The sequence below is a fragment of the Triticum dicoccoides genome, chromosome 3A (genome assembly GCF_002162155.2).
Source record: "Triticum dicoccoides isolate Atlit2015 ecotype Zavitan chromosome 3A, WEW_v2.0, whole genome shotgun sequence".
Classification (NCBI taxonomy): Eukaryota; Viridiplantae; Streptophyta; class Magnoliopsida; order Poales; family Poaceae; genus Triticum; species Triticum dicoccoides.
The window spans coordinates 54,451,350-54,477,624 of NC_041384.1; the positions used below are offsets into that span (position 1 = coordinate 54,451,350).

A 26,275-nucleotide genomic window follows, 5' to 3' on the forward strand; every position below is an offset into this window, starting at 1 on the left:
TTCTCCATCACTTATTATTTTTTATTTTCCTATTAGTATTACTTTACTTTATTTATTATTAGTAATTCGTTTTATTTATTACGTATTACACTGCAAACTGAGAAAAAAAACGCTGATATTATTATTTTTCCTTACTATTATGTCACCGAGCGTACAAACAAAACAATTAAATCACAAACAGCATCGAACCTCGAGATAACCCCAGCTCAGAAAAAACACCAAACACAAACATTTTCAAATTTCAATGTACACAGGCTGCCTGATTTCTGCTTTGAGCGAGCGAGTGAGCGTTGCTCATCCAAAAAAGAGATGTAATTGTTTCCTTACAACCATGCGTGTCATCATCATATCAATCAATACCAACAAAATGTGAGCGACGGGCGTAGGTCAACCGTTCGTTCGTTTCCATGCCGCCTTATTCTTATTCGGTTCGACGGAGAGGAAGACGGAGCAGAAAAGCTTCTTCGCCAAGCGTGGAAATGGTCCTCACGCTTCGGCCTCCATCTTCTCGCACTCTTCTCTGATGGACTGGAACAGGACTGATGACAGGTACCTCTCGCCGAAGCTCGGGAACACCACCTGTTTGTTGCGCACACAAAGCAAACAACAATGTCAGCGTCGATCGCCATTGGATGTTTTCAAGAGAAGAATTCTATGAGCTAGAATTATGTGTTGTTGTAAGATTAGCGGTATTTACCACTATCAGCTTCCCTGCGTTCTCTGGTCTCTGGGCAACCTTTATGGCAGCGGCCGCGGCTGCCCCAGATGAGATCCCGACCTGCACAACATACATTCGTATATAGGTTCAGGTTTGCTGATCTCTGATTCATAGACGACTGACGGGTGGGAGAAACAAAAAATGCAGGATCCTACTACTACTCGTACTTATTAACCACTGCATATGAGAAACAGAACAGCCAAACATATATGAACAGATGGTTCATGATTTTCGCAACAATGAGATTATGTGGTGGTCTCCTACACCCTGGCCCCACATGAGATTATGTGGATGCGATGCAACAACAAAACAACATCAACAACTGTCCTTCTGAGGTACCACCTGCCCACCGGCTAACCTCCTCCTCCTCATGCACAGTAGTAATGAAACTGTACCTCATGTACTCAGTTTTAGTTCTACTGAGCCTAAAACCTTTTGATTACAAAGTCTGTCTCCACAACTCTAACTGGCACTATGATGCACCATAGAAAATTTGTACTGGGATGCATCGTACATTTAGCAACGCTATGATGGGAGAAATGAACAGATAAACTGGCTCAAACATGTTGCCTACCAGAAACCCACTATTTCTAGTCTAGATCTACAGAGAAGACCGCCAGGTGCTTACACTTAAATAGCAAGCAAGGGAAAAAACAGAGTAGCATGATGCGAGTCATGATTCGCCTGCTTTTTTAAGCATATGAACGTTTGCAACTAGAGGACGATATCTCAAAAAGAACGCCGGATCAATGTATGGAACACAGAAAAATTGCATCAACATGTGAAATTACAATACCAGCAATCCTTCCTGAAGAGCCAACTGCTTTGCTGTCTCAACAGCCTCATCGCTTGATATCTAGAACATAAGCAGAACGTGTGGTTAGATATAACTATAAGAAAAGAAATCCCTGCAGTAATAGTCCTAAGAAAGTAGTACCACACAACCCTAACATTTGCATTGTACCAAGCAGAGCAAAAGGAGGGATGATCCACTCATGCAAGGACAACATCCACATGACTGAAGACATAACCACAATAGAACTAGCATATGGAATGTACTTGTATAACTACGTAGAACTAGCATAACAGAACTATCAGCCTATGGTGAGACGTTAAGAAAATACAGTGAAATGGAATAACTGGCACAGTTCAGCTGAATTCAAGAAAGAAATTACAACCTTCATGTCTTTCTTTTATTCTAAAAAAGGTGAAACATACTGACGGATAGGAAAAACTCTGACCTCAATTACTTCATTGAGAACATCACTGTCCAAATTCCTAGGAACAAATCCTGCTCCAATGCCTTGAATCTTATGTGGGCCTACACAAGCGGATAACAGTTATAAGGCAAAGAACATAAGTTTGACAAGCTCAAAGGAAGTATGTCTTTTTTTTAAAGGAAAACTGAAAGGAAGTCTTTTTCTGATAGCAAACATACCAGGTTTACCACCAGAGAGGATGTTACTTTCAGTAGGTTCAACACCAATAACCTAGAAAAAGATAACAGTATGAGCACTATAGAGTACTTTTTTTTGAGAATATAACAGGGAACATTTTATTTGGGTGGAATTTGAAGAAACCTTGACGTCGGGATTTTTCTCCTTCAGGAAACGACCAGCACCAGATATTGTTCCGCCCGTTCCGATTCCACCAATGAATATATCTACCTTCCCTTTTGAATCCTCCCAGATTTCTGGCCCAGTAGTCTCATAATGTACCTGATTGAAAATCAATAAAGATAAACATCAGCCTCAAGTAGGTTAGAAGTAATAGCGCACACTCACATAGAGTAGAAACACATGGCTACTTCTCTTTGTTACCTTTGGGTTGGCAGGGTTGTCAAACTGCTCAAGCATATATGAATTGGGTGTCTTATTCAAGATCTCTGTAGCTTTATCTAGGGCCCCTTTCATCCCTTTTGCAGCATCTGTGAGCACAAGTTCAGCGCCAAAAGCCTTGAGTAGAACTCTCCTCTCCATGCTCATAGATGTGGGCATTGTCAGTATCAACTTATATCCCCTGGAAGCAGCAATGAACGCAAGACCAATGCCTGTGTTTCCACTTGTTGCTTCCACCAAAACACTCTGAGAGCAGAGAACATTAGTTATATATGCTTGTTACTGAATACCCTTTCCTTGTTGATAACTGTTAGAAAGGGGTAAACCATGATAAAGGAGCCCGCGAGTGCATATGCACACAAACAGAAGATGCCTCACCTTTCCGGGTGTTATCAAACCCTTCTCCTCAGCGTCGGATATCATACTGATACCTATCCTGAAGCATAAATCGGTTGGGAGCTGCTTAGCTGGTCGGTCCATCAGGGGAAGAAAACGACCTCAACACTGAACTGAGGAGGACAATAAGAATTCTAATGTAACCTGTCCTTGACACTGCAGCAGGGCTCCATAATCTCGAGCTTGGCGGCGACGTTGGCGACGCAGCCCTTGACGATCTTGTTGAGATACACCATGGGCGTCTTGCCGATGAGCTGCCATCAAATTCAACAACAAACAAAAAAAATCCTGAGACGGGTGCTTAAATTCCGACGGATGATGTTTTGTCTTGTTGCTAAAGAATTCGTCCGTGTGAAACTAGGATGATTGAGATATGATGAACGAAGGATGTCGCAGGGTCAAACTAGATCTTTACTAGTTCAGGCTTTGTGGCATCAGTAAGCTAGAGCTCTAGGTAGCAGCAATCCTACCAACCCCGCTACTCCTGACTGGGCACACACTGGAAATGGAGTGATTGAACTGGAGGCAGTGGACAGACGGTGGTCGGTTACCTGCGTGACGTCGTCGGCGATGTTGAGGCCCTCGACCTCGGTCGCGAGGGCATGGCGCCTCCACGAGGGGGCGGGGGCGGGGGCGTTGACGGCGAGGAGGGAGGAGCCGGGGAACCTGCGGGCGAGAGGCGGCAGGGCGACGGCCTGCCGCGCCTGCGCCGGCCGGGCGGCCGAGAAGCCGAATTGGGCCTGGGAGGCGGCGGCGGCGACGGGCGATGGTGTCCACGGCGCCATTCTCCCTTGCTGCCTTTCCCCTCGGATTCTTGCTTCGCTGGGTGTGTCTGATGGTGCCGTCTGCCTTCTGGGAGTCCGAGGGGATGGAATGGATGGATGGATGGATGCTGGATCGAATATGGGCCTCTTTTCGCGAAAGTGATGTTGTGAGCCCGAGCACCAGTGTGCTCGTTATCTATGCCGCCGGGATGTGTTGAGATCTACACTGGCACAGGTATAATTTATGTATTGAATATTTTATTATGGCCTATGGCCCACATCTGTAACCCAGCCTCCGTTACCCCATCAGGCTCGCATAGAGCGGCTCAGATGGAGAAAGACAGTATGTCCCGTCTCATAGTAGATTCTGGACTAACACCATGACGCAGCACACTTATTGTGTCTAGCCGTTGCAGCCAGCATCCCATCCTATTGGAGCTAGTGCAACCACTCCCATCTCTTTTTCTCCTTGTCTGCATCATCTTCGTTGTCCGGGAGGAGATATTTCCGCTCAACCCATGCCCTGACTATGGCAAGCGGATCATCACCTGGATTGCTCGTGCTGGAGCGAACGCTGGCAAACATGTCCTGAAGTTGTCGAACTGCCTCAAGAAGGCACTCAAGTACATACTCGCACCAATTGAATTGTGAGATCATCTCTGTGTTAGCAAGTGCACCCTAGTAGTCTATGGTGGCATAATCATGTATTGTGGTTGGTGCCTGAACATGTCCCATTACAAAAATAACAAATGCAGTTTGGAAGCAGTCCTTCTCAAGCTTGCTAGATGACTCTGATATGTCTCGGTGAAGGAAACTTTCTACATCATGGAGGCTATGCACTCCCGTCTTGTCCATCCCAAGTGTACTCTTTATGAAATGGATTGCTTCGGCTTTATGAATCCGTCACGTCCTCTGACATTTCGATGCCAACATGATATCCAAAAACCTTATGCACGTCTTCTGTCCAGAACTTGAGAATCTCCGACTCTGAAAGAATGATTCCGCGATGCCTATCACTAACCTTACTCATTCACCATGCACTGAATTTTTAGGTTCAGCTTATGGATCATGGGGAGCTGAAGCATACCATCGAATCTAATTTCTGTAACAAACAACTTCTTAAAATCATCAAAAGACTCAATTACTTCTACTGCTCGCCTAACTGAAATTTGAGATGTGGGTGCCAGAGGAGCCTGTGCTTCATTGCTAGATGATGAATGGTCTCGGTCCGGAACTGTAATTGCCTCACCGACTGCAACTCCATCACAGCCGCCGGAGTAAGACACATGTTCCCTACATGAAAGATCATTGATTACTTATCAATCCAGTCTATGCTGTCTCGTTTAGATCCTCATGGATTATGCATACAACTACAACAACAACAACAAAGCATTTAGTCTCAAACATGTTGGGGTAGGCTATTATGCATACAACTAGATTAGCAAAAAAAGATAGCAGCCCTGCAAATTGATTTGTTTCAGATATGCAAAAGATTTTGTTCCTAAAAAACGGACCGGCAACAAGATAGCGATTCCATGCACAAAATGTAGCAAACCATGAACTGTCGCTGAGGAAGTTTACAGGCTCGTTGCAGACCAAAATAAAACTAAACAGATCTGTCAGACTCTGCAATCTATATTGAAACAAGTTCAGAAATGAAGTCGTGGTTTACCCTGTAGTTATGAATTTCAGATCAGGCCTGGTTGTGCACGCGAACCATAGTGGATTAACAACAACAAAATACACATGTAATAAAATGCGCATACATCATTGTAGATCCATCTTCATATTCAAAAATAAGACGGGGATGCAGGTCGGAGATGGTATGCGAGGGATGGGGAGAGGGGGGGACGAGAGATGGCGCCTGTGAGCACGGGTTTCATCGCTGGAGCAAACAAAATCAAAGTAACAAATGTTAAAACAGGTGAATTTTCGTTTGAATGCAAAAATAATGGTGTTTGCTGTAGTACCGTGTGAATTTGGTCTCAGCGAGTGCCAGGAACTTCACACTCCAGCCTTCTTTGCTTCCTGGACATTCGACATAGTAGCCTGTCAGACACTGGAACACAGCATAGTATAGCTTCTATGCTAGGATCTCGCCTCATTGCTGAGTAGGCGGGTGTGGACATTTCTTGGTGTATAGCAGATTGATGACTGTCAGCAACCATGTAACCATGTCCCAATATATGATAGGAATGAAGAATTGAAACAACAACCACATGAATGTGTTCCACATCAGCATAACAAAATTAATGTAAAGGGGAAAGCCGATACGACGTGCAAGAAGTTTGCATTTCCGATAGTAGTTATGCTGATGTGATGTCATACTTGAGAGCATGAGCTGCTAATTGGTTCTAAATCTACAGAGTGTGCACATAGTCGCAATAAGATAGCACACGTGTCTGCTGGATAATGCATAAATGTTAGCAGCTGATCGAAAAAGGTTAGCTATTTGCCAATAGGTCGCCAGCAGAACTTTTCTCACCGAGAATTCAGGTTCAAGTGGGTGCCTCCAGGTTAGGTATGGAGGTTCTTCGTCTGCTTCCTGGTCAGCCTGGCAATACCGATGAAGAGTAACTAACATCAGCCCGTGGTCGGTTGGCGCGTCGCCACCAAGCTGCTCCTTCAACGCCACCCATGTTATCCTTATGAACCTTGGATTCTCGCGCACAAGGAAATTCCTACAAAAGAAGTGTCAAACTTTCCAAAGTACACCATATGCTCTGTTATGTCGGTTCCAGTACTAGTACTACCTCGAAAGCTCTCATGTCGATGCCAGGCTGACCAAGCGACCATAGCACAAATTCAAATATTTTGCCCCAAGCTTAATTTAGACATACACTTGCATGAAAAATATATCCAACCATGGTAAATGACTCTCAGTTTACATAAGTTTTCTGCCTACACTTGCATGGAAAATATATCCAACCATGGTAAATGACTCATTTTTACACAAGTTTTCTGCCCACACTTGCTGAATCCCAGAGGCTGCTATTCTTTACTACTCAAATTTACGAGATTTAATTACCAATAGATCTTAATTTCCTGCTAATCAGCAAACCTTCGCGTCCCCCCAGGATTTTTGGGGTCAATCTGCTATATGCTTGAGCCTTGTCCCCAGCCGCTGGCTCTGCCGCCGCTCCCGTAGCACAGATCTGGGCGTCCGCGCTTGACGCCGTCGTGGCCGGCAGCTGGCCCCCCCGGCGACGGCATCACCTGGTAGTGCAGGGGCATGTCGCTGCCGTTCACCTCCTCTAACAGAGTTCTGCTGCATACCCACAAGCGTCAATTAGAACTTTAGAAATCCCCAATTCAAACCCTGCGGAGTACTAACTCGAACCAAGGAACAGATCCTTACCTCTCGGCTGTATCAAGAATTCCATGTTTGCCGGAGCGGGCAGTTGCCTCGTCGCAGACGGTGGCTCCACCGGCTCGCCGCTCTCACCAAAAGAAGATCCATGCCTGTATCAGGTGTCCCAGCGACCCATGCCTGTATTTACTTCAGTCACCGTACAGTTACCGGAAAGCATCGAATCTGATCCACGGATCAGGACGGGGATAACGTCTCGAGCCACGGCCCTGTCCCATTCGCTCGACGGCGTCTCAATGTCCGTTGTAGTATATCTCAATTTCCCAATTCTTGGTGGACCCTGGACCTGTCACATGTATTTAATACAACGAATCACGAAGATGTAACCAACGGGACAGATAACGAGCGTCTGTGTGCTCGAGTTCACATACGCTGCATCCCTCTTTTCGTTGCGATGGAGGGTTGGATGGATGGATGGATGGATTCGGACCTGGAGATGGTGTTAGTGCATTCGTTCATCGGCCATCACACACCAGATATCTCTTCTCTGCTAATTCCAAAACACACACTTTTTTTGTCTTACATTTTAAGCACAAAAAAGTATGGTCCGAGGATGATCCGCCACACTGGGACTGAGACCCGGCCCTGCTCCGGTTTGAAGCGTGGGCATTCATATTCGACGCTACTGAAATTTGTAAAACCGTTTATATTGAGACCTAGCCTGGTTTTGAATAGCGGTTTTGCCTCTCCTTTTTGCAAGTTCTACAAATACGCGCGGGCATTTGTAGATTTAGGACATGTTTGGAAATTATGGCATGCAAAATTTCAGCACAATAGTACGGGTATTTGTTTCACGTGCAACAATGAAAAATGATAGATATTCTTGTACCCAAGATAAATTTAGGGTTTGAAGATAAATTCTCCTTGTTCTTATACAAAGATAGATTGCAATATTTTCTTTATGAATTTGTATGTTTCTTAATTAATTAACTACATGTGTTTGTGTTTTCTCTATTTATTTTCAAGTTGTAGTTACCCTCTGTGACTGGTTTATTTTTTGCTCCTATATTTCAAAAAATGAAACAATTCACATGTGTCGAGATTGTTGGTGCAGTGACGAGTGCTCCATAAATAACGCAAAAGATAAGAGAGCTCTGTTGTTGCTTTTTAAACGTGGTATAAACGGTCATATGTGGGAATGAACAACGGTCATATGTGGGAATGAACTATGGGTTACATTTCATCAAGTTTGCTAAAGTTTTATAATTTTCTTGAAACATAAAAAAACTATTTTTGAAATTGGTTAGGGTTTTAATTTATATGATTTTCTGAAGTTTGTGGTTTGATTTAGAGAGTCATATTGTTCAAGGCTCAAGCCGCACCAAGCACTACAATTCGGCATTTAGAAAAAACTCTTGTTTTTAAGCCACTCGCGTTTATTTTGATGGTCAAAGGTTGAACTTGTTACCTGATACGTCTCCAATGTATCTGTAATTTTTAATTGTTCCATGCTATTATATTATCAATCTTGGATGCTTATATACATTTTTATATAATTTTATATCAGTTTTTAGGAAGTAACCTATTAACCCAGTGCCTAGCGTCAGTTGCTGTTTTCTGCTTGTTTTTTGGTTTCCCAGAAAATCAGTACCAAACGGAATCCAAACGCTACAAAGCTTTTTGACGATTTTTTTCTGGACAAGAGAAACCCTAGAAGCTTCAGGAGGAGACCAGATAACGAACGAGGAGACGACAAGGCCTTGTGGGTCCTCGAGGCTCCATCTGACCTAATTCCACTTCTATAAATTCTCAAATATTGGTAAACCCCCAGAGAGCCACCCGAAACACTTTTTTCCGCCGTTGCAAGCTTCTGTTCTTTCACGATCCCATCTAGAGGCCTTTTCGGTACTCTGTCGGAGGGGAAACCGATGATGGAGAGCTTCTACATCACACTTGTTGTCTTCCAATGATGTGTGAGTAGTTCATCACAGACCTACGTGTCCATCGCTAGTAGCTAGATGGCTTCTTCTCTCTTTTTGATCTTCAATACAATGTTTGAAGAAAATATGCCCTGGAGGCAATAATAAAGTTGTTATTTATATTTCCTTATATCATGATAAATGTTTATTATTTATGCTAGAATTGTATTCATCGGAAACTTAGTACATGTGTGAATACATAGACAAACATAGTGTCCCTAGTATGCCTCTACTTGACTAGCTCGTTAATCAAAGATGGTTAAGTTTCCTGACCATAGACATGTGTTGTCATTTGATGAACGAGATCACATCACTAGAGAATGATGTGATGGACAAGACCCATCCGTTAGCTTAGCATTATGATCGTTTAGTTTTATTGCTATTGCTTTCTTCATGACTAATACATATTCCTCTGACTATGAGATTATGCAACTCCCGAATACCGGAGGAACACTTTGCGTGCTATCAAACGTCATAATGTAACAGGGTGATTATAAAGATGCTCTATAGGTGTCTTTGATGGTGTTTGTTGAGTTGGCATAGATCGAGATTAGGATTTGTCACTCCGAGTATCGGAGAAGTATCTCTGGGCCCTCTCGGTAATGCACATCACTATAAGCCTTGCAAACAATGTGACTAATGAGTTAGTTACGGGATGATGCATTACGGAACGAGTAAAGAGACTTACCGATAACGAGATTGAACTAGGTATGATGATACCAACGATCGAATCTCGGGCAAGTAACATACCGATGACAAAAGGAATAACGTATGTTGTTATGCGGTTTGACCGATAAAGATCTTCGTAGAATATGTAGGAGCCAATATGAGCATCCAGGTTCCACTATTGGTTATTGACCGGAGATGTGTCTTAGTCATATCTACATAGTTCTCGAATCCGTAGGGTCCGCACCCTTAACGTTCGATGACAATTTGTATTATGAGTTATGTGATTTGATGACCGAAGTTTATTTGGAGTCCTGGATGAGATCATGGACATGACAAGGAGTCTCAAAATGGTCGAGAGGTAAAGATCGAATATATTGGAAGGTTATATTCGGACACCGGAATGGTTCCGAAGTGATTCGGGTATTTTCCGGAGTACCGGGAGGTTACCGGAACCCTCCCCTCCCTCCCCGGGGGGAAGTATTGGGCCTTAATGGGCTTTAGTGGAAAGGAGAGAAGGGACACAAGGGGTGGCCACCCCCATGGCAAGTCCAAATTGGACTAGGGAGGGGCAGCGCCCACCTCTTTCCTTCTCCTTCCCTCTCTTCCCCTCTTGGAAAAGGAAGGGGGCTCCAACTAGGATTGGGAATCCTAGTTGGACTCTCCTATGGCACGCGCCCCCCTTGGCCGGCCTCCTCCTTCCCTCTCCTTTATATACGTGGGCAGGGGGCATCGCAAAGCACAACAGACAATCTCTTAGCCGTGTGCGGTGCCTCCCTCCACATTTCAACACCTCGGTCATATCGTCGTAGTGCTTACGCGAAGCCCTGCGCCGGTAACTTCATCATCACCATCGCCACGCCATCGTGCTGTCGGAACTCTCCCTCATCCTCAACTGGATCAAGATCTCAAGGGACGTCATCGTGTTGAACGTGTGCTGAACACGGATGTGTCGTACGTTCGGTACTTGGATCGGTTGGATCGTGAAGACGTTCGACTACATCAACCGCGTTACTAAACGCTTCCGCTCTCGGTCTACGAGGGTACATAGACACACTCTCCCTTCTCGTTGCTATGCATCTCCAAGTTAGATATTGCGTGATCGTAGGAATTTTTTTGAATTACTACGTTCCCCAACAGTGGCATCCGAGCCAGGTCTATGCGTAGATGTTATATGCACGAGTAGACCACAAAGAGTTGTGGGCGATAATAGTCATACTGCTTACCACCAACATCTTACTTTGATTCGGTGGTATTGTTGGATGAAGCGGCCCGGACCGACATTACATGAGCGCGTTCATGAGACTGGTTCTACCGATGTGCTTCGCACACAGGTGGCTGGCAGGTGTTTATTTCTCTAACTTTAGTTGAATTGAGTTTGACTATGGTCAGTCCTTGTTGAAGGTTAAAACAGCACACTTGATGAAAAATCATTGTGGTTTTGATGCGTAGGTAAGAACAGTTCTTGCTAGAAGCCCGTAGCAGCCACGTAAAACTTGCAACAACAAAGTAGAGGACGTCTAACTTGTTTTTGCAGGGCATGTTGTGATGTGATATGGTCAAAACATGATGAGATATAAATTGTTGTATGAGATGATCATGTTTTGTAAAAGTTATCGGCAACTGGCAGGAGCCTTATGGTTGTCGCTTTATTGTATGAAATGCAATCGTCATGTAATTGCTTTGCTTTATCACTAAGCGGCAGCGATAGTCATAGAAGCAATAGTTGGTGAGACGAGAACGATGCTACGATGGAGATCAAGGTGTCAAGCCGATGACGATGGAGATCATGATAGTGCTTTGGATATGGAGATCAAAGGCATAAGATGATGATGGCCATATCATGTCACATATTTTGATTGCATGTGATGTTTATCCTTTATGCATCTTATTTTGCTTAGTAAGATGGTAGCATTATAAGATGATCCCTCACTAAATTTCAAGGTATAAGTGTTCTCCCTGAGTATGCACCGTTGCTATAGTTTGTCGTGCCGAGACACCACGTGATGATCGGGTGTGATAAGCTCTACATTCACATAAAATGGGTGCAAGCCAGTTTTGCACGCGCAGAATACTCGGGTTAAACTTGACGAGCCTAGCGTATGCAGATATGGCCTCGGAACATTGAGATCGAAAGGTCGAACGTGAATCATATAGTAGATATGATCAACATAGTGATATTCACCATTGAAAACTACTCCATCTCACGTGATGATCGAACATGGTTTAGTTGATATGGATCACGTGATCATTTAGATGACTAGAGGAATGTCTATCTAAGTGGGAGTTCTTAAGTAATATGATTAATTGAACTTTAATTTATCATGAACTTAGTACCTGATAGTATTTGCATGTCTATGTTGTTGTAGATCAATGCCCCGTGCTACTGTTCCCTTGAATTTTAATGCATTCCTAGAGAAAGCTAAGTTGAAAGATGATGGTAGCAACTACATGGACTGGGTCCGTAACTTGAGGATTATCCTCATTGCTGCACAGAAGAATTACGTCCTGGAAGCACTGCTAGGTGTACCACCCGCGCCAGCAACTGCAGACATTGTGAATGCTTGACAGTCGCGTGTTGATGACTACTCGATAGTTCAGTGTGCCATGCTTTACGGCTTAGAATCAGGACTTCAAAGACGTTTTGAACGTCATGGAGCATATGAGATGTTTCAGGAGTTGAAGTTAATATTTCAAGCAAATGCACGAGTTGAGAGATATGAAGTCTCCAACAAGTTCTATAGGTGCAAAATGGAGGAGAATAGTTATGTCAGTGAACACATACTCAGAATGTCTGGGTACCACAACCACTTGACTCAGCTCGGAGTTAATCTTCCTGATGATAGTGTCATTGACAGAGTTCTTCAACAATTGCCACCAAGCTATAAAGGCTTCATGATGAACTATAATATGCAAGGGATGGAGAAGACTATTCCCGAGCTCTTCGCGATGCTAAAGGCTGCAGAGGTGAAATCAAGAAGGAGCATCAAGTGTTGATGGTGAACAAGACCACTAGTTTCAAGAAAAAGGGCAAAGGGAAGAAGGGGAACTTCAAGAAGAACAGCAAGCCAGTTGCTGCTCAAGGGAAGAAGCCCAAGTCTGGACCTAAGCCTGAGACTGAGTGCTTCTACTGCAAAGGGACTGGTCACTGGAAGCGGAACTGCCCCAAGTATTTGGCGGATAAGAAGGATGGCAAAGTGATAGTATATTTGATATACATGTTATTGATGTGTACCTTACTAATGCTCGTAGTAGCTCCTGGGTATTTGATACTGGTTCTGTTGCTCATATTTGCAACTCGAAACAGGGGCTACAGATTAAACGAATATTGGCTAAGGACGAGGCGATGATGCGCGTGGGAAATGGTTCCAAAGTCGATGTGATCGCCGTCGGCACGCTACCTCTACATCTACCGCCGGGATTAGTTTTAGACCTAAATAATTGTTATTTGGTGCCAGCATTGAGCATGAACATTATATCTGGATCTTGTTTGATGCGAGACGGTTATTCATTTAAATAAGAGAATAATGGTTGTTCTATTTATATGAGTAATATCTTTTATGGTCATGCACCCTTGACAAGTGGTCTATTTTTGTTGAATCTCGATTGTAGTGATACACATATTCATAATATTGAAGCTGAAAGATGCAAGGTTAATAATGATAGTGCAACTTATTTGTGGCACTGCCGTTTAGGTCATATTGGTGTAAAGCGCATGAAGAAACTCCATGCTGATGAGCTTTTGGAACCACTTGATTATGAATCACTTAATGCTTGCGAACCATGCCTCATGGGCAAGATGACTAAAACTCCGTTCTCTGGAACAATGGAGCGAGCAACTGACTTATTGGAAATAATACATACTGATGTATGCGGTCCGATGAGTGTTGAGGCTCGCGGCGGGTATCGTTATTTTCTGACCTTCACAGATGATTTGAACAGATATGGGTATATCTACTTAATGAAACATAAGTGTGAAACATTTGAAAAGTTCAAAGAATTTTAGAGTGAAGTGGAAAATCATCGTAACAAGAAAATAAAGTTTCTACGATCTGATCGTGGAGGTGAATATTTGAGTTATGAGTTTGGTCTTCATTTGAAACAATGTGGAATAGTTTCGCAACTCACGCCACCTAGAACACCACTGCGTAATGGTGTGTCCGAATGTCGTAACCGTACTTTATTAGATATGGTGCGATCTATGATGTCTCTTACTGATTTAACGCTATTGTTTTGGGGTTATGCTTTAGAGACAACTGCATTCACGTTAAATAGGGCACCATCTAAATCCTTGAGACGACACCATATGAACTGTGGTTTGGCGAGAAACCTAAGCTGTTGTTTCTCAAAGTTTGGGGCTGCGATGCTGATGTGAAAAAGCTTCAACCTGATAAGCACGAACCCAAATCGGAGAAATGTGTCTTCATAGGATACCCAAAGGAGACTGCTGGGTACACCTTCTATCACAAATCCGAAGGCAAGATATATGTTGCTAAGAATGGATCCTTTCTAGAGAAGGAGTTTTCTCTCGAAAGAAGTGAGTGGGAGGAAAGTAGAACTTGATGAGGTAATTGTACCTTCTCCCGAATTGGAAAGTAGTTGATCAAATAAATCAGTTCCAATGATTCCTACACCAATTAGTGAGGAAGTTAATGATGATGATCATGAAACTTCAAATCAAGTTACTACCGAACCTCGTAGGTCAACCAAAGTACGATCCGCACCAGAGTGGTATGGTAATCCTGTTCTGGAGGTCATGTTACTTGACCATGACGAACCTATGAACTATGAGGAAGCGATGATGAGCCCTGATACACCTCGAACGTATCTATAATTTTTGATTGTTTCGTGTTGTTTTATTATCAATGAGGGAGTCCTGGATTAGGGGGTGTCCGGATAGCTGGACTATACCTTCGGCCGGACTCCTGGACTATGAAGATACAAGATTGAAGACTTCGTCCCGTGTCCGGAAGGGACTTTCCTTGGCGTGGAAGGCAAGCTTGGCGATACGGATATGTAGATCTCCTACCATTGTAACCGACTCTATGTAACCCTAGCCCTCTCCGATGTCTATATAAACTGGAGGGTTTTAGTCCATAGGACGAAGAACAATCATACCATAGGCTAGCTTCTAGGGTTTAGCCTCCTTGATCTCGTGGTAGATCTACTCTTGTACTACCCATATCATCAATATTAATCAAGTAGGACGTAGGGTTTTACCTCCATCAAGAGGGCCCGAACCTGGGTAAAACATCGTGTCCCCTGCCTCCTGTTACCATCCGCCTAGACGCACAGTTCGGGACCCCCTACCCGAGATCCGCCGGTTTTGACACCGACATTGGTGCTTTCATTGAGAGTTCCTCTGTGTCGTCACTTTTAGGCCCGATGGCTTCTCCGGTCATCAACAGCGATGTGATCCAGGGTGAGACCTTTCTCCCCGGAAAGATCTTCGTATTCGGCGGCTTTGCACTGCGGGCCAATTCGCTTGGTCATCTGGAGCAGATCGAAAGCTACGCCCCTGGCCATCAGGTCAGATTTGGAAGTTTGAACTACACGGCCGACATCCGCGGAGACTTGATCTTCGACGGATTCGAGCCACAGCCGAGCGCGCCGCACTGTCACGATGGGCATGATCTAGCTCTGCCACCGAACAGTGCCCTGGAGGCCGCACCTGTGTCCGCTCCGACCCCTGGCTCGGAGTCGGTCACACCAATCGAGGACGGGTGGTTAGACACCGCCTCGGAGGCTGCAATCTCTATGGCGATCAAGCCGAACACCGGCCCTAGTCTCTGTGAATCCCGTGACTCCAAGGAGCCGGACTCCTCTCCAGACTCCGAGCCCTCCGCGCCCCTACCGATCGAACCCGATTGGGCGCCGATCATGGAGTTCACCGCCGCGGACATCTTTCAGCACTCGCCCTTCGGCGATATTCTGAATTCACTAAAGTCTCTCTCTTTATCAGGAGAGCCCTGGCCGGATTATGGTCAGCAAGGTTGGGATGCGGATGATGAAGAAATTCAAAGCCCACTCACCACCCACTTCGTAGCCACTATCGATGATTTAACCGACATGCTCGACTTCGACTCCGAAGACATCGACGGTATGGATGCCGATGCAGGAGACGATCAAGAACCAGCGCCTATAGGGCACTGGAAAGCCACCTCGTCATATGATATACACATGATGGACACCCCAAAAGAAGGCAATGGCGATGGAACAGCGGAGGATGACCCCTCCAAGAAGCAGCCTAAGCGCCGGCGTCAGCAGCGCCGCTCTAAATCCCGCCAAAGCAAAAATGGTGATTCCGGCACGGGAGATAATAACACCCCGGACAGTGCCGAAGACAACCACCTCCAGCGAGATTCAGCACAGGAGGATGGAGAAGCCAACCCTCATGAGAGAGCGGTAGACAGAGAGGTCGAGGACGATAATTATATGCCTCCCTCCGAAGACGAGGCAAGCCTCGACGACGACGAATTTGTCGTGCCGGAGGATCCCGTCGAACAAGAGCGTTTCAAACGCAGGCTTATGGCCACAGTGAGCAGCCTCAAGAAAAAACAGCAACAGCTTAGAGCTGATCAAGATTTGCTAGCCGACAGATGGACTGAAGTCCTTGCGGCCGAATAGTATGAACTCGAACGCCCCTCCAAGAGCTACCCAAAGCGCAGGTTGCTACCCCAATTAGAGGAGGAAGCACCTAAACCTACATCACCAGTGCATGATGCGGACGACCGGCCACCCCATGGCCGCGACAGAGAGGCCTCTCGGCCCTCCACTCAAGCCGCACCCCGGCGCCGCTCAAAAAATACCAAGGCATGGGAAAATGCGCCAGACCTATGAGATATATTGGAGGACAAGGCAAATCAAACAAGATCGATCTACGGATCACGTGGGCGCCCCACGGCACGAGACGGTACTCGTCAAGCCGGATACAGTAAATCCGACCTGGCCGAACACAATAGACAAAGCTCGTTTGAGCTGCATCATGATATAGCCAAATATAGAGGCGCCGCACACCCACTATGCTTCACATATGAAGTAATGGATCATCAAATCCCCGAGGGTTTCAAACCCGTGAACATCGAATCATACGATGGCACAACAGATCCTGCGATATGGACCGAGGACTATATCCTTCATATCCACATGGCCCGTGGTGATGACCTACACGCCATCAAATACCTCCCACTCAAGCTTAAAGGACCAGCTCGGCATTGGCTTAACAGCTTGCCAGCAGAATCAATTGGTTGTTGGGAGGACCTGGAAACTACGTTCCTCGACAATTTCCAGGGCACTTATGTGCAACCACCAGACACCGATAACCTTAGCCACATAATTCAGCAGCCAGAGGAATCGGCTAGACAATTCTGGACACAGTTCCTAACCAAGAAAAATCAAATCGTCGACTATCCGGACGTAGAGGCCCTAGCAGCCTTCAAGCATAACATCCGCGACGAGTGGCTTGCACGGCACCTAGGACAGGAAAAGCCGAAATCTATGGCAGCCCTCACGACACTTATGACCCGCTTTTGCACGGGAGAAGACAGCTGGCTAGCTCGCAGCAATAACATGACCAAGAGCCCTGGTAATTCGGATACCAAGGACAGCAGTGGCAGGTCGTGTTGCAACAAGCAAAAGCGCCGCATTAATGGCGACAATGCTGAGGATACGGCAGTTAATGCCGGATTCAGAGGCTCTAAACCCGGTCAACGGAAAAAGCCATTCAAAAGAAATACTCCGGGCCCGTCCAGTTTGGACCGAATACTCGACCGCTCATGCCAGATACATGGCACCCCAAAAAACCAGCCAATCACACCAACAGGGATTGTTGGGTGTTCAAGCAGGCATGCAAGTTAAATGCCGAAAGCAGAGACAAGGGGCTGCATAGCGATGACGAGGAGGAGCCCCGGCCGCCGAACAACAGTGGACAGAAAGGTTTTCCCCCACAAGTGCGGACGGTGAACATGATATACGCAACCCACGTCCCCAAGAGGGAGCGAAAGCGTGCGCTAAGGGACGTATATGCAATGGAGCCAGTCGCCCCAAAGTTCAACCCATGGTCTTCCTGCCTGATCACTTTTGATCGAAGGGACCACCCCACTAGCATCCGTCATGGCGGATTCACCGCAGTGGTTCTAGACCCAATTATTGACGGATTTCACCTCACTAGAGTCCTTATGGACGGCGGCAGTAGCCTGAACCTGCTTTACCAGGATACAGTGCAGAAAATGGGCATCGATCCCTAGAGGATTAAACCCACTAAAACGACCTTTAAAGGCGTCATACCAGGTGTAGAGGCCAACTGTAGAGGCTCAGTTACACTTGAAGTGGTCTTCGGATCTCCGGATAATTTCCGAAGCGAGGAGTTAATCTTCGACATAGTCCCGTTCCGCAGTGGCTATCACGCACTGCTCGGGCGAACCGCATTTACTAAGTTCAATGTGGTGCCGCACTACGCATACCTCAAGTTCAAGATGCCAGGCCCACGAGGAGTCATCACGGTCAATGGAAACACCAAACGCTCTCTCCGAACGGAGGAGCATACGGCGGCTATCGCAGCGGAAGTACAAAGCAGCCTCTCAAAGCAATTCTCCAGTCCGGCCACTAAACGTCTGGACACCGTCAAGCGCGCCCGGAGTAACCTACAACAAGACCGCCTGGCACGTTCCGAGCAAGCGTAGCAATGCGGCCCCAACCCCAGCCCTCGCGAACTTGCGAAACCAGTGTTGCGCGTACATAACTACGCTCTGGAAATACCATGGGCACAGGGGGAGGGGCACCATCACGGCACGCCCGAAACGCGGCTTAAACCGCACTAGGGGCTGCCGATTTCTTCATTTTCTCTTATTTTCAGGACTCCATTCTTCGGAAGGCTTGTCCGGCAGTACAATTGCCGTACAAACGATACAACCAGGGAAGCAGAAAGCTATGCATCACTATGGAACTCTAAGGTGGTCTCTATAACGAGCAGTATACCTGTTTCACATAACATTCCGCAGCTCGCCCCTGGAAAGGACATGTCAAATAGTCCCATCTTTTGCTTATTGCACTATTTGTATCGTTCTGCTTTGATCGCAGCTTTTTTAAATAAACAATGCATAGCTTCCGTCTATTATTGCATTACTCTTTTTTACGAATATATGTTCATTAATGACATGTTGCACCCGTACACTTTGGTACAGCCAATACGCCAGGGGCTTAAGTACCCCACAATACGGTGTGAGAAGTCCGAACACTTTCTCAAGTGCGGCACCCCGAACTTATAGCATTATATGCATCGGCTCCGAATCATGTCTTGGGTCAATAATTGGGTTTACTCGGCTCCTATGTTTTGGTACCTTACGTTCCGTTATATCGGCTAAGGAAGCACTAGGAGAACTATTGCGATTGTGCCCCAGTTGAGCTGGGCTAAGCACCTCAGTAAAGAAAGCTAAAACTGACCGTCATGATGAGGCGAGAGCTGGTCGCTGTTCGAGAGGTTTTCGAGTCCTTAAAGACTTATGCCGCTTAGAGCGAGGAGTCGGCTTTGTCCGGCCTAGGCGTGGATAGAGCCCTGAACTCAGTCTTCCGAACACTAGGGGCTTCGCCGAAATTTAAAATTATAGAATTCTATGGCTAAGTGAGAGTGTTCAAGCATTATAGTCCGATTGCCTTGTTCATTGTGTTGAGCGCCTCCCTCGAAGGACCCAAGGGAAAAAGAGCGCTCATGTTTATCCCGAACACCCCAGCACTCAGGCATGGGGGCAGAAGCCGACGACTCGCCATCTCTCAAATTTGATAAACGGCCGCACAAAAGGTAATATTTTAAATTCAAAAGCGTTGCTTAGCGCATATGAACAAGTTTTCAGCGTACAGGATCACAAATGCGAGTTTACTCAAAAATTACATCTTTGGAGCATTCATCCGCTATAAGGCGGGCACCCTTCAGGACGCCCTCATAATACGCTTCCGATACGTGATGCTCCTTGCCCGGCGGCGGCCCGTCCTTCACCAGCTTCTCCGCATCCATCTTGCCCCAGTGCACTTTAGCACGGGCAAGCGCCCTACGGGCACCCTCGATGCAGACAGAGCGCTTGATTACTTCAAGCCGTGGAAAGGCATCCACCAGCCGCCTCACCAGCCCGAAGTAGCTCCCAGGCAGAGCCTCTCCAGGCCAAAGCCGAACTATGAGGCCCTTTATGGCTTGTTTGGCAACCTTATGGACTCGACCATTTGCTTCAGCTGGTCGCTCAAAGGCACCAGGTGTCCGGCCTCAGCATACTGAGACCAGAACACCTTCTCCGTCAAGCTCCCCTCCTCGGATTGGTAGTAGGCGGCGGCATCAAACGCACTACTGGGCAAATCTGCGAATGCTCCTGGAGAGCTCCGGACTCGGGTAAGTAACAAGTAATTCACTTTCACGTGCTTGCTTTGCATAATGAATGCCTTACCCGCCGCTATCTTCTTCATCGCTTCAATTTCTTGGAGGGCTTTCTAGGCTTTGGCCTTGGCAGACTTCGCGCTTTCGAGGGCTGCCACAAGCTCGGACGCTGGCGTCTTTGAGTCCAGCTCCAAACTCTCGTGTTTTTTCACGAGAGCTTGGAGCTCTTTCTGCACCGCCTGCACCCGCGCCTCCTGCTTCCCTCTCTCTGTGCGCTCCGCGGCCGCTCTGTTTTCGGCCTCAGACAGCGCTTTCTTAAGGGTTGCGACCTCGGTCGTGGCCCCTATAATAGCACGTTGATCCTGTCATTTTTTGCAACCACATCTTCTCTACATACTTGCGCAAGGTATTACTTACCTTCCTTCTCCTCGAGTTGCCTCTTGGCATGGCCGAGCTTGTTCTCGGACCGCGCGAGGTTTTGCTTCAGCGTATCCACCTCAGCAGTCAGTGCGGCGAAGGCCAGCAGCGAAGCCTGTATACGCATATTGACTTGATTATGTTAGACTCTTGTGAATGTTATTAGATCCTCTATTCGACTTTTCTTTCCGAACGCCGAACAGAGCATCAGGGGCTACTGTCTATGCGGTAATATTTTTACATATTCTTTACTTACCTCAAAGCCTGTTAGAAGGCTGGCACAGGCTTCAGTCAGTCCGCTCTTGGCGGATTGAACCTTCTGGATCACCGCACTCATAATAGTGCGGTGCTCCTCGTCGATGGAGGCGCCTTTAAGCACCTCCAGCAAATTGTCCGGTGCCTCCGGTTGGACGGAGGTCACTGGCCCGGTAGGCTTACTCCTCTTGGAAGGAGGTTGCCTACTGGAGTCCGGAACCGTTGAAGGTTCCGGCGCGGTGTCCGGCTCAAGGCCGGACTCGGGGCCCTTGGGGGTTTTATCCCCTTTGCGCCTGGAGTCCGGGAGGTCGCCTTGCGGCGCCTCTAGGACCACCTCCTCCTGGCTTGGAACCTGTTGGGACAGCACCTCGGCGTCGTCCGTAGGGTGGGGGGAGGTAGCGGGCGGAAGTGAATTCACGTCCGACGAATCTAGGGAGCCGCTCGACGACTCGTCGAGCCCGGCCTTGGGCGGACTGCATAGTCATATTCGGCGTAAGGAGGAGCTGTGCAAGAAAGGAACACTATGAATTGCTCTGGTGTCTGAATACTTACGATCTCGCCAGGGGCTTGGCCCTGTGTGGCCACTCCTCTTCGCCGTCGTCGGTGTTGGTGGAGTAGTCCGGAGGAGGGGTCTTCCCCTTCTTGGACCCTTCGGCCTCCCCAGTTGGGGCGGCCTTCCTTTTCTTCCCTCCCCCCGCTGGAGGGGGAGAGGTCTCTTCTTCCTCCTCCACGTCTTCACGGGAGGAGTGCGCCTTGGAGTCACCGGATGATGAATCCGACACCTCCTGGCGTCGGCCACTCTTTCGAGTCCCTGTGGCCTTCTTCTTAGCCTTCTTCTCCGGCACCACATAGGGTGCCGGAACCAGCAGCTTCGCCAAGCGAGCGTCCGCTGGGCCTTCGGGCAAAGGAGCCAGACAGTTGACCTGTCCGGATGTCTCCTGCCAATCCTATCAAAGGTAAGGGAGCTTAGATCCCGCATGGAGTCAAACTATGAAAAACTAATACCCTGTAAAAGGTAAAAACAACTTACCGCACGAGCGTGACGCTGCATGCTGAATCCGCGATCCTCGGTAGCGGATGCGGGGGCCTCAGTGCCCTTGAAAAGCACCTTCCAGGCATCTTCGTACGTCGTGTCGAAGAGCCTACTCAGAGTTCGATGCCGCGCCGGGTCGAACTCCCATAGGTTGAAAGCCCGTTGTTGACACGGGAGGATCCGGCGGATGAGCATAACCTGGACTGCGTTGACAAGTTTGAGCTTCTTGTCCACCAGGGTTTGGACGCATGTTTGGAGTCCAGTCAGCTCTCCTTGTTTACCCCACGACAGGCCCGTCTCTTTCCAGGAGGTGAGCCGCGTAGGGGGTCTGGATCGGAACTCGGGGTCTGTGACCCATTCAGGGTCGCGCGGCTCGGTGATGTAAAACCACCCAGATTGCCACCCCTTTAGGGTCTCCACGAAGGAGCCCTCAAGCCATAGGACGTTGGGCATCTTGCCCACCATGGCGCCTCCGCACTCCGCCTAGGTGCCGTGCACCACCTTCGGCTTGACATTGAAAGTCTTGAGCCATAAGCCGAAATGGGGGCGGATGCAGAAGAAAGCCTCGCACACGACGATAAACACCGAGATATTGAGGACAAAGTTTGGGGCCAAATCATGGAAATCCAGGCCATAGTAGAACATGAGCCCCCAGACAAATGGGTGGAGAGGGAAGCCCAGTCCGCGGAGGAAATGGGGGAGGAACACCACCCTCTCATGGGGCCTAGGGGTGGGGATGAGCTGCCCCTCTTTGGGAAGCCGGTGCGCAATGTCATTAGACAAGTATCCGGCCTTCCTCAGTCTTTTGATGTGTCCCTCTGTGATGGAGGAGACCATCCACTTGCCTCCCGCTCCAGACATGGCTGGAGAAGGTTGAGGTGGGGTGTGCGGACTTGGGCGCTGGAGCTCGAGTGCGCGGAAATGGATAGGCAAAGGAGGAAGAAGGCGTGGATGAAAAGGTGGATCCTTATCCCCTTATATGGGTGGACGCGGCTATGCGTCCCCACCAGCCTGGTAAAACTCGCTTATCTCCCAAGCGCCGTAATCAATGGCGCGGTTGGGTTACCCACGCCATATTGATGAGAATCCCAGAATAAGGGTACACGATCTCTGCTTTGACAAGACGTGCCAAGGAAACCGCCTCGCTAAACGCGCTGAGGTGGAACGGTAAAACGATTCGAATAAAGACTTGGCCGTGGTGTGATGTCACGCTACGAAATACGTCAGCAAATTAGATTTGTGTAAATATTATTCTCTCTATGGCAATATGTGGAAACTTATTTTGCAGAGCCGGACACTACCTTTGTGTTCAAAATCTTCTATGAAGTACTTGGAGGAGGAACCCGCCTTGCAATGCCGAAGACAATCTGCGCGCCGGACTCGTCGTCATTGAAGCCTGGTTCAGGGGCTACTGAGGGAGTCCTGGATTAGGGGGTGTCCGGATAGCTGGACTATACCTTCGGCCGGACTCCTGGACTATGAAGATACAAGATTGAAGACTTTGTCCCGTGTCCGGAAGGGACTTTCCTTGGCGTGGAAGCAAGCTTGGCGATACGGATATGTAGATCTCCTACCATTGTAACCGACTCTGTGTAACCCTAGCCCTCTCCGATGTCTATATAAACCGGAGGGTTTTAGTCCATAGGACGAAGAACAATCATACCATAGGCTTGCTTCTAGGGTTTAGCCTCCTTGATCTCGTGGTAGATCTACTCTTGTACTACCCATATCATCAATATTAATCAAGCAGGACGTAGGGTTTTACCTCCATCAAGAGGGCCCGAACCTGGGTAAAACATCGTGTCCCCTGCCTCCTGTTACCATCCGCCTAGACGCACAGTTTGGGACCCCCTACCCGAGATCCGCCGGTTTTGACACCGACAATCAATCTTGGATGTTTTATAATCATTTTATAGTCATTTTATATCATTTTTTGGTACTAACCTATTGACATAGTGCCAAGTGCCAGTTGCTGTTTTCCTATGTTTTTTTACATCATAGAAAATCAATATCAGACGGAGTCCAAATGCCACGAAAATTTACGGAGATTTTTTATGGACCAGAAGGAAGATGTTGGGCCCTAGTTGCACCTGGGAGAAGTCTCGAGGAGGGGACAACACACCAGGGCGCGCCAGGAGGCCCATGCGCGCCCTGGTGGGTTGTGCCCACCTCGGGTGCCCACCAGACCGCCTCTTTGGTCTATAAATACCACAATATTCCAGAAACCCTAGGGAGTCCACGAATATTCATCCAGCCGCCCCAGAGTCCAGAACCACCAGATCCAATCTAGACACATCACAGAGGGGTTCACCACTTCCATTGGTGCCTCTCCGATGATGCGTGAGTATTTCTTTGTAGACCTTCGGGTCCGTAGTTAGTAGCTATATGGCTTCATCTCTCTCTCTCTTGATTCTCAATACAAGACTCTCTTGGAGATCCATATGATGTAACTCTTTTGCGGTGTGTTTGTTGGGATCGATGAACTTTGAGTTTATGATCAGATCTATCTTTTTATATCCATGAAAGTATTTGAATTTCTTTGATATCTTTTATGCATGATCTCTTATAGCCTCGTATTTCTTCTCCGATATTTGGGTTTTGTTTGGCCAACTTGATCTATTTATCTTTCAATGGGAAGAGGTGCCCGGTAGTGGGTTCGATCTTATGGTGCTTGATCCCAGTGATAGAAAGGGAACCAACACATATGTATTGTTGCTACTAAGGATAAAAATATGGGATCTATATCTACCGCCATAGATAAACGGATCTCGTCTACATCATGTCATTGTTCTTATTACATTACTCCGTTTTTCCATGAACTTAATACACTAGATGCATGCTGGATAGTGGTCGATGTGTGGAGTAATAGTAGTAGATGCAGGTACTAGTCGGTCTACTAATCTTGGAGGTGATGCCTATGTAATGATCATTGCCTGGATATCATGATAATTATTTGAGGTTCTATCAATTGCCCAACAGTAATTTGTTCACCCGTGATACGTCTCCAACGTATCTATAATTTTTGATTGGTCCATGCTATATTATCTTCTCTTTTGGACATTATTGGGCTTTATTATCCACTTTTATATTATTTTTCGGACTAACCTATTGACCTAGAGCCCAGTGCCAGTTCTTGTTTTTCCCTTGTTTCAGTGTTTCGAAGAAAAGGAATACCAAACAGAGTCGAAACAGAATGAAACCTTCTGGAGAAGTTATTTTTGGAAGGAAAGCAACCTGATAGACTTGGAGTGCATGTCAGGAAAGAAATGAGGGAGCCGAGAGGTAGGGGGCGCGCCCTCCACCCTCGTGGGACCCTCGTGGCTCCCCTGATGTATTTCTTCCGCCTATATATATCCATATACCCTAAAACGATCTGGGAGCACAATAGATCGGGAGTTCCGTCGCCAGAAGCCTCCGTAGCCACCGAAAACCAATCTAGACCTGTTCCGGCACCCTGCCGGAGGGGGAATCCCTCTCCGGTGGCCATCTTCATCATCCCGGTGTGCTCCATGACGAGGAGGGAGTAGTTCTCCCTCGGGGCCGAGGGTATGTACCAGTAGCTATGTGTTTGATCTCTCTCTCTCTCTCTCTCTCGTGTTCTTGAGGTGGTACGATCTTGATGTATCGCGAGCTTTGCTATTATAGTTGGATCTTATGATGTTTCTCCCCCTCTACTCTCTTGTAATGGATTGAGTTTTCCCTTTGAAGTTATCTTATCGGATTGAGTCTTTAAGGATTTGAGAACACTTGATGTATGTCTTGCGTGGGATACTCGTGGTGATAATGGGGTATTCTATTGATCCACTTGATGTATGTTTTGGTGATCAACTTGCAGGTTCCGCCCATGAACCTATGCATAGGGGTTGGCACACGTTTTCGTCTTGACTCTCCGGTAGAAACTTTGGGGCACTCTTTGAAGTTCGTTGTGTTGGTTGAATAGATGAATCTGAGATTGTGTGATGCATATCGTATAATCATACCCACGGATACTTGAGGTGACATTGGAGTATCTAGGTGACATTAGGGTTTTGGTTGATTTGTGTCTTAAGGTGTTATTCTAGTACGAACTCTAGGGCTGTTTGTGACACTTATAGGAATAGCCCAATGGATTGATTGGAAAGAATAACTTTGAGGTGGTTTCGTACGCTACCATAATCTCTTCGTTTGTTCTCCGCTATTAGTGACTTTGGAGTGACTCTTTGTTACATGTTGAGGGATAGTTATGTGATCCAATTATGTTATTATTGTTGAGAGAACTTGCACTAGTGAAAGTATGAACCCTAGGCCTTGTTTCAACGCATTGCAATACCGTTTACGCTCACTTTTACCATTAGTTACCTTGCTGTTTTTATAATTTCAGATTACAAATACCTTTATCTACCATCCATATTGCACTTGTATCACCATCTCTTCGCCGAAGTAGTGCACCTATACAATTTACCATTGTATTGGGTGTGTTGGGGACACAAGAGACTCTTTGTTATTTGGTTGCAGGGTTGCTTGAGAGAGACCATCTTCATCCTACGCCTCCTACGGATT

General features: G+C 46.9%; 1 protein-coding gene across 1 annotated transcript; it reads right to left on the reverse strand.

The window, feature by feature from the left end:
* Window positions 1–206: 206 nt before the first annotated feature.
* Window positions 207–3,816, reverse strand: LOC119267063 (cysteine synthase-like). The gene is made up of 10 exons (XM_037548369.1): window positions 3,504–3,816; window positions 3,097–3,206; window positions 2,935–2,992; window positions 2,539–2,802; window positions 2,299–2,436; window positions 2,157–2,208; window positions 1,960–2,039; window positions 1,515–1,574; window positions 698–778; window positions 207–579 (listed from the first exon to the last, which is right to left on the reverse strand). Exons 1-10 carry the CDS (start codon window positions 3,735–3,737, stop codon window positions 487–489), a joined length of 1,170 nt encoding a protein of 389 aa, XP_037404266.1. The 5' UTR covers window positions 3,738–3,816; the 3' UTR covers window positions 207–486.
* Between the last annotated feature and the right edge of the window lie 22,459 nt (window positions 3,817–26,275).